This window comes from Platichthys flesus, chromosome 4 (assembly GCF_949316205.1).
Source record: "Platichthys flesus chromosome 4, fPlaFle2.1, whole genome shotgun sequence".
Taxonomy (NCBI): domain Eukaryota; kingdom Metazoa; phylum Chordata; class Actinopteri; order Pleuronectiformes; family Pleuronectidae; genus Platichthys; species Platichthys flesus.
The window spans coordinates 3,798,770-3,812,853 of NC_084948.1; the positions used below are offsets into that span (position 1 = coordinate 3,798,770).

Consider the following 14,084-nt stretch of genomic DNA (forward strand, 5'->3'; position numbering starts at 1 on the left):
GGGGAAATCTGATTCATAAATCTTGCGCACATACACCTGAACGCAATGTTCACTTCATAAATCACAGTCCACCTGGAAACGTTCGAACCTGGAACTGCCTCATACTCCGCCCTCAACACGCCCACTTTCAACTATAAATGGTCAATGCGAAGCACCTCATGAATATTGAATTCTCCTGCTCACCACAAGGTTTTCACTGTGAATCACGGCATCAAGCGACGAGAAGAGGAAGCGGAACATCAAGGTGTTTGTTAGTGAGGTGGAGGTGAAGAGCGATGGTATGGGACAGCAGTGATGTCGTTAATAAAGAGCATACACTGATACACTGCTGCAGCTGCTGTTCATACAGTGAGTGATAGTGAAGACGATAGAAAGAACAGGGCCTGAAATCAAATTAAATCTAATTCGAAGGTGGAGGCAAAGAACTAATCGCTTCACGCTGAATGTGAGGAAACTTGTTGTACCGCCTGTTCTTATTTTAATCATCCAAAACTGCAGGATTACTAATTTGCCCATTAGGAAAGAAAACTGAAACCATTCTCATACTAAATATGAATCTACAGTTAGCTTAGCTGTGTATCAATTCGGGGGTACACCTTTCAGATGCTTCATTCGAAGACCGATTGACTCATAAATGGTAAATGTTTTTGTATTTATATAGCGCTTTTCTAGTGTTGATGACAACTCAAAGCGCTTTATAGTACAGTTTTACATTCACCCATTCACACACACACATTTATACAGTGCATCTATTCGCAGCACTTTGTTATTCTATGGGGGGGCCATTCAGGGTTCAGCATCTTGCCCAAAGACACTTCGGCATGCAGATGGGTCAGACTGGGGATCGAACTGCCGACCTTCAGGTTGAAGGATGACTACTCTACCCGTCAGCCACAGCCGCCCCCAAATAAATGTGTCATCCCACCACGAGCAACGGAGGCTCCATCAGGTGGATCCTTCCCTGCCCAACATATCACATGATTCATTGCACTTTTGCGTTGAACTGTATTTCAAAAAGGAATTGCGGCAGCAGGCTACAAAAAAAAGTCAGAAGAATATATTATAAAATGTAAGTGGTAAACTGAACAGCTGACAGTAAACATTATCTTCGAGACAGCCTACACGTCTGATGAAGGATTCGGCCCCTGAATTGAGACACAAAGACTAGAACCTGAGGAGCAGCTAGCCTGATTCTGTCTCCAATTTTTTTTCTGTCTCCAAACGTCTACCAGCACAGATCAACTACATGTTATATCTTCTTTGTTTAAACTAGACTACAGCTTCCTATTTACTGTACATTAGAGAGATTGGATTATATCAGTGTTCATCAGCAGTCATACTGTTTCGTCATAAGAGGACATTTTCTGTTATCATGGGAATATAGTTCTATACATTGCATATATAACAAGATCTCTTTTCATCTTTGGCAGCTCTGCATCTTGTCTACAATTGTGAATTAATGGGAGCTCAGTGGTCATGTTTTCCCTTTTCAGCCTCTGGTTATCTAATCTCCATCCTTCTAGGCCTTCCACGTTAGTTTCTACAAAACTTCTTCAACACCTGAACCTCTGATCTCGATCCTTGCTCTATATTAGTTATTTCTTTGTTTACCTTTATTTACCTTTTAAATTAATCTCTGTCTGTGTTGCATAACTCCTCCCATTCTCAGGCTGACCTATATCTGTCTTATAGTGAAACTCTTTCTTCTGTCCCCTCACCTTCCTCAGATTCATTCGTTCCATCCCTTCTTGCACTCCCTCAAAAGTGAGCTCAGTGGAGTGTACATTATTGATAGGCCTCTGCTCCTTCTGTCACCTCCCACTCTGTGTGTGCCAGGCCTGATGCAGCTTGGCAGGTACTTAGGCCGGCATCAATCTTTCATACAAACAGCACACTACATACGCACACACACACACACACACACACACACTGAATTGCGCATATACACATACTGCATCTTTCCTAAAATGTTTGTGCATTGCCAGCCAAGGAGCAGAGGGTGGCAATGGGAGGGAGGAGTATGTAAAAATAACTTTTCCTCCCCCCTGTCTCCTTTCTCCTTCCACAGGAGACTTTGACAAACGCTCGGCTGCCATGAAGCCCTGATCCTTTTTCAATGTGACACCACTATGAAAATAAAAGGACAGAACAGAACCTACATCACAGATGATATAGTGAGAAGCACAAATGGGGCCAATAGTCCTGCAGAAGAAAGACAAGACCTCTTGCAACTTCTCATGCTCATCTTAACACTGCAGCCGAGATTCATTTCCACTTGTGCAGGTGCATTAGAGGACCATACACTCGAGCAGTGGAAATGAGACCGAATGGACCAAATCAGCAAGTGAAACGCTGACCTACATTCCAGCATATTTAATGTTTCTCTGTTTCACTGCACTCTGTCAATTTACTATCATCCCAAATCTCTGCAGAGAGATACACAGACGTGAAGAGGCCGAGATGGAGAAAGCGGACAGGATGATGATGGACTTGTCAGAGTCTGATGTTTATCTCAAGGTGCCGACACCTGTTTGTTGAAGGAAGCTGACAGACCTTACTGAAAAACCAGGAAAGATGTGCATGCAGGCCGACAGAGAGACAGAGAGCGCACTCATTCCATCTCCTCGCACTCAAAGAAGCAAGCACACACACAGACGAGAGAGAAAATCTTTTGTTTGAATGAAGCAGGCAGTTCATACGGTCTAAAACAGCATAGTCACATGATGTAGCAGCTGTAGCCTATTGGAGTGAAACACGACAGCTGACACTCTCTTTCTTTGGTCCGGTAAATGGTTGTGTTTCAGACAGGACTGACTTTTTTAATGTGTTTATTGACATTATTTCATGTATTTGCACTTGGCAAGTGGACAAATTTAAGTGCCTCAGTTATGCTGAGACACCTTGAAACCAAGAGAAAAGCTGAAAGAAAAAATCCATGAATTTAGAAATGTCAGCATATGGATGGGTAATTCTCAACATCAAATTTGAAAATATAAAGACTTGATTAAGCATTAAACTCTGACCCCACTGTTGCCTTTGACTCCACCACCATTTTAAATGGATAAAACAGAGACCAAAAACATGCCGAAAGATCCCAAAGGGTCTCATGTATATACTCTCTGCACGAATTCTTGGTTAATGGCCGCACCTTTATTATTAAAGACTGACACACTGTGGTGGTTGCAAGAGGATGCCTTTTTTCCTGGATACGCTTTTGTCAAGGGGGCTTTCAAATGTTAAATCCTGATAATTAAATCTGAATAAGAAACTATTTGAGGAATTCTGGATCCCCACTCCCAGCAGATAATGTCCCCACAACAACACCAAAGTGCAACAAAAATCCTACAACAATCCTGCTGAAGGATGTTTTAGAACAGGTCGACCTCTGTGTCTTTTTATCATGGAACTCTCGAACTTGCCACCACATTCACCTCTACCGGAGAAATGGGAGATGAGATGCATTAGAATAACACAACAGAGGTGAGGACTTTCAAAGGATCAATAATACTGCGCTGGGAATTAGTAAAACCAAAGACTGTTAACTTGGATAATAGTCTGTGAGATAACAGCTGCATCTGCAATTATTAATGGCATTGTGTTTATTTCACGGTGGTCCTGGTTTTGCATCTTGTTTCTCCAATTACGCATTTATCTATTTCTATTCTTGCCTACAAAAATCAGACTTTTCTCTCACATATTACAGTGTCTATTTGTCTCAAGCTCACTCTCTATCCTTCTATTAATAGCGTTCAGTAACTTAAATAAATCTGACACTAAACCAGCTTGTGTGACATCTCCTTGTTTCTTTGAAGTGCTAAAAATAGGACATCTCCAAAATGAAAACACCAGTTCTTTGAATATGCAGCTGGAATATCAGGATCATCTGTGCAGGGCTCTCAGACAGCTTCAACAACATCGAAGACTCCCACAAGACCGCCATCATTGACCGGAGTTTAACAGACTTCATGTTGACATTGCTGCTCTCCAAGAGACACAGTTTGCTGACAGCATTTCCCTGAGTGAACATAACCACACCTTTTTCTAGCATGGCAAGTGTGCAAACAAGACCTGGGACAATGGTGTGGGCTTTGCAGTAAAGATAACCCTGCGTGGTGTCTACAGCTCAACTCTCTGCTTGCCACCAGCATAAGAAGACAAGTTCTACAAGGAGCTTGACGTGGTCATTACACTCATCTCCAGCATTCAACGAGGGTATTCAATGCCAGGCAGGATGCTAAAAGGAATCCTTGCCCGATTGCCTTGGTCACTTTAGACTGGGGAACTTGCACGAAAATGAAAGGAAACTGGGCTGCAATCACCAGTTTCAAATTACTAACAACTATTAATTAAAACTGCAGCATGGACCACTTCCTCATAGGAGCAAGGTTGAGCTACAGTCCAAGCAGATCAGCCATGCAAAGCATTTGGTATTCTCTCTCTGCCTTCAACCAGAAAAGTTCTGAGGAAAAAGGGAAGTGCCAATGTTATATTATTTGTAGCTCGCACCAGGGCAGACAGCAAAGTCTTTAATCTTGGCCTGGACCCCTGTACCAAACATAAAAAATATGCTGCATCACATGGCTTCCAAAATCCTGCTTACCATGGCAAAGGACACACCTTTTTACTGCAGGAGAAAAGACAGAGTAAAACTACAAGCGGGAACACCCCCTTCAGTGCCAGAACCTTCTTCATTCATCTGTGCCAACAGTAAAAGAGATTCCCTCTCTAGAGAAGGGCTGCATATCCCTGATTGCTGCTGCAACAAAAATTGACGGCCTTGAGCACAAATCATCATCAGCCCTGACGGACAGATGCCAACAATAAGGACTTGGGATTTCTTTTCACAAAGGAAGGTGAGAGGGGTGAGAGTGGGGGAGGTAATGAGGGAGGGAAGGCACCAGGTGAAACGGATAAGGAAAACTTGACAGTGGCGGAATGTGATTTGAAGACACAGAAGGCTGAGAGGATGAGGGGAGCAGGAAGAGGAGAAAGGTTTGTAGTAGACAGGTGCAAGCAGAGAGCAGATGGGTTGTGTAAAGATTTAGGCCAAGAGTGACTGCAAAGAGCATGAGAGCCTTAATTTTTGGCTCTGTTCCCTCAAGCTGGCAACCAAGCAAAATATTTAACAATGCTGATTCAGTATTAGCACCTTGCCGGGGGCATGATAATCAAACCATGCACCGATGGAAAAAGAGAGGGCTGCAGTCAGTCATAGAGACACAGGGAGGAGAACAAGCAGAAAGAGAACAGACATCTTTGTGTCATTTCCTGCTTTTATCTTGAGATAGACCATCACTCCTTACATGGCCCTGTTCTGTTTCAATCACACTCTGTTTTGATGTCTGTGCGCAACCAAGACCATCCCTGTTAATGGTCAAAGCCTGTCATTATTTCCTCCCCACCTCCTCTCTTCTATTCTCTGTGTTCACTCCTGTCATCACCTTGTCTGTGCCCACACCTCACTCAGGGCGGTGTGACAGTGAATGTTGCCCCCTTGCTTTTCCCGTTTCTCTCCAGCTGCCAGTTCTCTCCTTAACAAACATCTTGTTTCCTGACAGGTTTCACGATGAGTTTTATGACTGATGAAAAGATATCAAAACGGATAAAATCTCACCTCATATTTTTACATCCTATTTTTCTCGTTCTCTTTGTGCTCTGTTGAGATATCTATGTTTCTCTGTATCTTGTGACTATATTTTACCTATATCCTGTGAATAAATATTAGCTGTATAATCTAGATAATCAATAATGCTTATGCTACAACTGTTTCTTTTCTTGGGATGATGTCTATCTTTTTGACTCAGACGCAGGGTTTGCACAACAAGCACAGGTTCTCAGGAAAGAGAGAGTTCATGCCAGAATTAATACAAAGAGGTGTTTCATGAAACGTGTTGAGAAAAAGACATGAAATCCTCCTCTGTGTCTAATCTGTGTCTCTCCGATGTAGCAGGCTCCCTGTTGGTCAAGGCCACTGTAGTGGGACACCTGGTCAGTTGAAAGTGATGTGCTTGCAAAAAACTGCACTTTGAGGAAACAGTATACATCTGGCCAATAACTGAATTCCCTCAAAGAAAAAGACCCGCCTCTGTGCTGCACCCTGTGTCTGATTATATATACTGTGGATTAAGGATGTGGGAGAGCTTCTTCTCGACATGATCCATTGAACCTGGTGACGTGTCCGGCAGAACCCCAGAGACTCTCTGTAAGTATTTCATTGAATACAATAAATGTTCAATTTCCAGAACTTCATGTGTAAGTGTCTAATTATTCCTTCTCAAATCCTGGATCAACAAACACACTTGTCCAATCGCCGGAGGCGAGGTCAAGTTTAGTGCCTGGCGACGACAGCTCCCTCTGTGGTCAGATGTGTGTCTTTGGCATTTATAAGACCACTCTTTTGATTTCGGTTTCCTCTCTCTCTGCGTCGTCACATTGATATCCGTTGAAACAATTCTTCCACTGTAGCCTGGCACAATATCTGATCCAGTCACTTATCCAAATTTGCAATCTGTTATGCTGCTCAGGGGTCATTGGGAAAACACTGAAGCCTACAGACAGTCTCACGTTGCATTAACACAAGTCTTTAACACTGTCAGCACCATCACACACCAGCCGTCCACTGCTTTATTGTGCAGGAAGGAAATAAGAGTGCCATCAGAAACAGTGCCGGATATTGGATGCATGAACACGGTGAAATTAAACGTGTCTCATCATTTCTCTTGGAAAGGGAGACTTTAAAAACCTGTAATATGGAGATGGCTGTAGATTGCCTTTATTTGCAGTCCCATAATTCAGAGGTCAGTGATATACTGTTCCTGCACAGCAGAGTGGGAAACCAATCACTGCACCTTATCACCGCACGTCCATAACTTATTGTTCTCCATAACTTATTGTTTACTATATATTGTTGTTTTATGTCAGATTGTTGTTTTAATGAAGTGCACCAACCACTCTATGTGCAAATATACTTGGCAAATAAAAAAAATCTTATTCTGATTCTGATTCTGAAATTCACCAGAGACCAAACATTAGCCGCACAACACTGCCTTTGTTATTTGGGCTGTAACACCATGGTAATATTGTGATATCCTAATGCCTATCATGCGATATCATGGTAATATATAACAATGCACTGTATTGAAACATATTGTTGCAACAAGGACTATGCTCAAATATACGTCTTCCTCTGCTACACTCCCTCTGTTTTTCCTGTCATGGCTCATAATAGGAATCTGCCTCTTGTCTTTGCTCTCTCTAGATGGGGATGCATACATTTAATTCGGGGGGGTTTCCAACCCGAACATGGTTCAAATGAAATTTCATGTCTGTGATGTATTGTTTACATTTGATCAGTTTAGTTTTGGTTGCACCTTCTATTTTAGGAAGCGGACCTAAGACGTTGTCAGTTCTGTGAATGTACAACTCTTTTTAAAAAAACATTAGAAATGCTTTCTGTTTGAATTGAGAAAATTAATTAAACCAGTTCATTTCATTAATTTATTTGCCAATGTAATATTTTTATGTAATTATGAGTCACAAAATGAACATTTAAACATTACATATTAGGATGCAAAGACAACCAATCATATGAACACCTTCTGCTTATTTGTCTTCTTCTATTGTTAAACGCTGTAACAACATCCTGGTCCTAGGCGCCAGTCACACCTGTTATTTTAGTTTGAACTACACTGAAGACTTATGCTTTTTCTGACTTGTGCCTGTACATATGTTCCAAATGAGGCTAGGATCTCTCTTCAAGATATCAAATAAAAATTGTTAAGATAAAAAGTACAGGACAATAAAGGTTTTTCATGAAGTGGATTTAATCCACCAGACCTGCCTCCTTATTTTGGCTTCACTCCTTCAGGAGAGTTTACTGCCTTTAACTGCTGGCAACTGAATCCATCTGTTTGTGCTGTGAAAAGAAAATAGTAGGGTAATGTTGAGTGTCCCAACCAAGTAACTTTTAGACTATTACAACAAACCTTTGCCCAGCATATGTAACACGGTAGTAACGGGAATATGAAAGTAAACACAAGATTTCCACCATCGTATACATATTTACAATGGAGCTGACATTTGCATTATTAAAATCATGAACACACTCCACCATGTCTCTCATTTGGTTGGCCTATCTGGATAATGTCAAAGTTTGATATTGAGAAGTGCAGGTGGCTGGCCTTTGTTTTCATGTCAGAAATATTCTACTATTCAACATCCAAATCTAAGTCTAGGTCAATGAATCAGATCAGGTAGGCCAACTAGGGCTTGGACAGACTTGGTGAGGTAGTTGTGCTGTCTTGGTTTACAAGGGTGGGCCCTTAAGCAGCTCTAGAATGATTTACATTTAAATTACAGCTTATGTTTTTCATTTTTCCTGTTACTTTCAACTTCTATCTCTTTTCTGCTACAATTGTGACAAACCACTGCAGTAAAAATGTGTTTTTACCTACCAGTCATGGGAGTTCCACCTTATCTAGAACAAATGTGTGTATATACGGGATTTTCATGACTGACAGAAGCTCAAGGTTAGAGCAGCTTATATTTGTCCTGTCCTAGTTTAAGCAGAGCTGCACATACGTGCCTTCGTTTATAAACTGATGTCAAATGACTTCTGGGATCTGCTGATGTGATGCTAATTGCATTAGTAGCTAAGTAGGGTGTACAATTTGACTAGGCAGCAAAACCAAAACACAAGACATGCAAAAGCACAAAGCACCCACACACAACTTTAGACATATGCATTCAAACAATAATCAAGACAGAATAACAAAAAATAATGACAATTGACAAGTTCATCAACAATGAGAGGTGAACAAGAAAAGGCAGAAGGTTAGGTTTTATTTTGTGTTGTACTTTTTCTGCCTGTCTCCTCACAACTTTCTCTGATCTGCCAATAAACCTAGCAAGCTGATATGGTCTAGGAGGACTAGGTCTAGAAGCGATTCTGATATGGAATGAAAACAGCAAGGGGATTGCTGTTGTTTTAAAATTCAGAAAAACTTCTTATTTTGTGCCTTTTTGAGCCCCATTTTTATAGATACAAGGGTTTCTAAAAAATGAATGATGAGGGTTGAGAGGAGAATTTATTGAGCCTATATGTGTGAAACAAACAGCCAAAAGTTTCAGTTTAGAGCACTTGATGTAAATGTTTAGGTAGAACATGTCCATGTCAATAATTCATATTTGTTAACACTTCAGTTGCAGCCTACAAATTACTATCAAATATTACTTGCAAACTACAGCACCTTAATTAACTAGGTTAAGAGGGATATCATCAGCTTGTAAAAAAATTGGAATTATATAAGGGTACATTTATATATATATTTGATGAACATTGTGTGAGCTTGCTTTGATTATAATATCATAGTTACAAGAATTGCATTGGCAGTAGAGTTGCCCTGCAGCATGAAGGTTAAGCTTCCTGGCTCAAATCCTGGTTCAGCCATGATCTTTCTGTGTGGAGCTTTCTCCCACGGTCCAAAGACATGCAGATTGGAGTTGGTTAATTGGAGAGTCTAAATTGTCCTTAGGTGTGACTGTGACAATGGATGGCTGTTTGTCTGTATATGTCCCCCCTGCGATACACTGGTGACCGGGGTGTACCATAACTTTCACTCACTGTCAAGTGGGATTGGCTCAAGCTCCCCTCAAAGATAAGCAGGATGGATGGAAATGGTGAACTTTATATATGCAAACTGTAACTAACCTGAAACTACCGTGGTTTTCATGTTGCAGAAAAACTGAAATGTTTATCAAATACAAAAACACATGACAGTACAAAGAGCTATGAAACAAAATAGATACTACTATTATGTAAGTCTTTGTTAAAGTAAGAAACCAAGTGGAGCAAACATCAAGAAAGTTTAACTTTCTTGATGGTTTGGTTAGGGTTAGGTTTGGTTTCGACCTTCCCTCGCTGCTACGAAAGAGAATTGTTGTGGCTCGAAGGTGTTTGTATGATCTACAAGGCTACAGCTGGATCCTTCTCTGACAAACTTCAGAATGGAACAGTTGTGTTTATTTCACCATGCATGGCAGTTCATTCTTTCAGAAGTTGGTAGTGTCAGGACGTGAAACAGTAAAATACAAATGCCCTGGCCTTCATGTGGGTTGCATATGCTATGAGCTACCATCATAAATGGGTGCCATCTTGGAACTCAGCTCCCTGATAAAGTAATAGGCCACACCCATTGTTATGCCTCATGCATCTAAGATTAAGATTAGGATAAGATTAAGATATGTTTATTTATACCAAACACATGCACAGACATGCACAACACACTGCAATGGTAGGTAGATTTAACCTCTGCATTTAACCCATCTGTGTGCAGGACAAACAGAGCAGTGAGCGACCATGTACGGCGCTCGGGGAGCAGATTTTGGGGGAGTAAGGTGCCTTGCTCAGGGGCACTAGACAGGGTAGGGAGACTCTAGGATTTTTGGACAGATCAATCCAGGTTTCGTCTTTTGTTGTCTCTCCGTGGAGTCGAAAATGGAGCAGAAAAACATGGACGTGGGACTGAGCTGACAAAATGAAACATGGAAGATGTCAACACTGCATCACCAATGAAGAGGGTTAAAGACATCCTGTCATTAGCTTAAGTGTTGGTCCAGTATTGGATTTTGTCTTGACCTGTGTGTTTCGAGCAGCACAGTGTTGCACTGTTGCCTCACAGAGAGACATCTCCACAGTTTGTCCAGGGTCTTGTGTGTGGACTTGCATGTTCTTCCCTGTGTTTACATGGGTATATCATGCCAAAAACATGCAGATTGGGGTTGACTGGAAACTGTAAATCGTAAATAAGTGTGAGTGTGAATGTTTTTTCACATCAGTCCAGCGTTATACTGCCGACCACTCCAGTATGTACCCAGCCTCATGCCCAATGTCAGCTGGGATTGGCTTCTTCTCCTTCTGCAACCCTCAAAAGGACAAGCTGTATGGATGGATGGATGGATGGATGGATGGATGGATAGTAGTGGTAGTGGATAAAATATCAGGGTACCACTGAAGTTATTCACCCTCTAGAGACATTGGTTGTCTGTTTTGTTCATGGTAATATATCCAATAGTTTTCAAGACATTTCAAACTGCACATAGAAGTTGACTGACTGTTGACTGACTTTTGACACTGTTCACACATGAAGCTACAGGCTGAAGATGGATATTTACAAGGAATCTACATTTCCACAACTCACAGAGGTTGTCTTATCTTAGTAATGAATGAAAATGGGCTGAAGATTAATATTCACCACTGGCAAAGTTATACGGTTTTGCACATTGTACACATTTCCAGTGTCCGTTTCTAATAAATTGTTGTTTACCTGTAATGATTGTAATATCAGGTCTGATTTGGTTCTCGAAGCCTCTAGGTGAGATCAGTTTAGCTATTTATAATGTAGCTGTAATTATGGTCAAGGGTTAAGTGTTAAATGTCATTATCACATTACCTCACTTGGAATTGTGGTAAGCCAATTGATGGCTGGGGCACTTGCTGACCATTTTGGTGTGAAGAGAGGCCTTCCTGAGTTATGATTTTATAACCACAGGAAGGTAAGAATGTGCATGTGCAAGCAGGTGTGGGAAAGTGTACATGTGCAATGTCTTGAAACCGATGCATGATGCATGCGCCGGAAAATATGTTTGGTTGCAAACCCGCAGAGCATCTCTTATGTAATGATAAAGCGCCTGAGGAGATTTGCAGAAAACAAAAAGAGTGAGTTTACACGCATACCTGCTCTTGCTTAGTCACTTTCTTTCTTCCACACACAAGAAAGAATCATTCTTATCATATCATCAAGTCTTTCAACCTTAACTGAGGTACTGTAATATTACCAGTATAGATGGAAATAATTAGTTTCTGCTTTTGATTATGACAAACAACTCCTCTGGTAAAAGCTTAAACAATACCTCAGTGATTCACTTACTGTATTCACTGTGACTGATGCCATTATTCTTGGTATGCGCATTGTCTCACCCACTCACAAATGGTTAACGTGCTGGTGGGACGATAGAGAGCCTTACAGTTTCTGAGTAGATCACGCAATAATGCTACAAAGGCATAAAGCACCACTGACAGAGCTGACAAACACAAAGGGCAAATTCACTGCAACACAAACAGACTCAGCATTTACAGTCAATTACACTTGGATTTTTTTCCAGGAATAAACTCCTGACACAACTTCCCATGCAATATCTCAAATTACTGGCAGGGTAGATATTTTGACCAATGGATCAAATAAAGCAAATCATTGACATGCAAAGTCTGTCATGGATTAAAATACCATGACATGGTGTTAAGTGTCTCCCTCCACCCTACCGATAACAATTAACTGCGCTATTCCAGTTCACTGAGCTGACTCCTCAGTGAGGTGGTCCATGGATGACATTCTCACTACAACCACCTCTGAAATCCACGGACAAATACGCCCATATAATCCCTTATAATAAAGCCAGGGCCGCATCACTAAGGAGATGTGATGTGTGTCTGATCGCTCGTCTCTGTCTCACCTGCTCGTTCGTGGCCAGCTCCTTCTCCAGCTGTCGGTGCTTGTTGTGCCACACCAAATAGTGGATAGGATAACGACTCTTCTCCGGAGTTTTCTTGGCAGAGATCATCTTCGGATCATAGCGTTCCTCCTCCTCTTCCTTCACTGTGGATTGTAATGACACTTTGATGTTAATTTGCGCTACACAATCAAGCCTGTCATCCTTTATCGGCGGCGGTGGTGTCTGGAGGCGTACAGGGGCAGCCCTTACGCGTCAGGAGCAGTGGCACACTCCCCGACTCGCTCTCTGCTCAGAATAAGCGGCCAGTGAAAGTGAAAATCATTTAGAGGAAGAAGCTCCTCGTTGGCTACACCTTTACGTCTGATAACCAGCCGCTCCTCCACCTCTCTCTCTCTCTCTCTCTCTCTCTCTCTCTCTCTCTCTCGCTCTCTCTCTCTCTCTCCTCCTCTCCCTCTGCCTACTCTAACGCATCTACCCTTCTCCTCTCCTCCCATCCGGCGGTGACTGAGAAAGATGCGCTTACAAGCTGCACTGAAACGTACAGGCAGCCAATCTGCTGCCTCACGGAGGAGTGTTTGTGCCGCAGGATAATCATCCAACAAATATATATAAATAAAAAATAAACTGAATGGTATACCTCCTCCCTGCAGGAATATCCTAGTGGTGACAGGCTATATAGTGGAGGTTAAAACTGACCATATGGCAATTTAATATGAAATCAATGAATATTCAGGTTTAAATCTCGTTGTGCTATAGGCTGTTGTAGTTGTATTCACTTTGTTTGTGTTATATGCTATTCATAAAAACATTTAATTTTAAATCTGAAATTGACAACTTTGAATGCTGCATAGTCCAAAATGACAAACAATTACAACATGGAAACAATAATATTAAAAACAGAAATAATAATAATAATAGTTATTATATATACATATTATATATAAATGTGTATGTTTATATGCATTTATACATATATTTATGTCTTTGATACATTTTAGTAGCCCTTCTCATCAAACTGAAAAAACTAAGTATCATATGCCCCTTAATTAAAAAAATATGTATTTAACATATACATATTCTGATTTGATATTATGTATATATGTTTGTATGTCGGTCTAATGACAAGGGTAACTTAAAGGTTCAGTATGTCGAATTTAGTGGTGAAGTTGCATGACGCAGATGAACAACCTTCACCTCACCCTCCCATTCCAATCGTGAGGGAGAACCTGTGATAGCCTAATAAAAAAATTCAAAAGGTGTTTAGTTTATCCAGTCTGTGCTACTATAAAAAGCATGTCAGCCTCGGTAGAGTGGACCGGCTCCTGATGTAAATATAAAGTATTAAGTTATAAAGAGATTATTCTAGGGTAAAGAAAACAATTCATGCAATTTAGATGAAACACACTAGTGAAAACATCACCAGGAATATGGTATACAAAACTGTCTGCCAATAGATCCATTTCACCTAAATCTTACACACTGAACCTTTAAGAAGTTTTCAAATAAATATCTGGAATAAATATTAACATTGAACCATTTCACTAAGATGATATAAGTAAATGTATTGTTCTGCA

General features: G+C 40.9%; 1 protein-coding gene across 1 annotated transcript in view; it reads right to left on the reverse strand.

The window, feature by feature from the left end:
- The window catches only part of ankrd13b (ankyrin repeat domain 13B), a 41,431-nt gene extending 28,554 nt beyond the window's left edge, over nt 1-12,877 (reverse strand). The window contains exon 1 of the mRNA XM_062386833.1: nt 12,511-12,877. Coding sequence (XP_062242817.1) covers nt 12,511-12,618 — 108 coding nt within the window. The 5' untranslated portion in view covers nt 12,619-12,877. The remainder of the gene's footprint in view (nt 1-12,510) is intronic.
- Between the last annotated feature and the right edge of the window lie 1,207 nt (nt 12,878-14,084).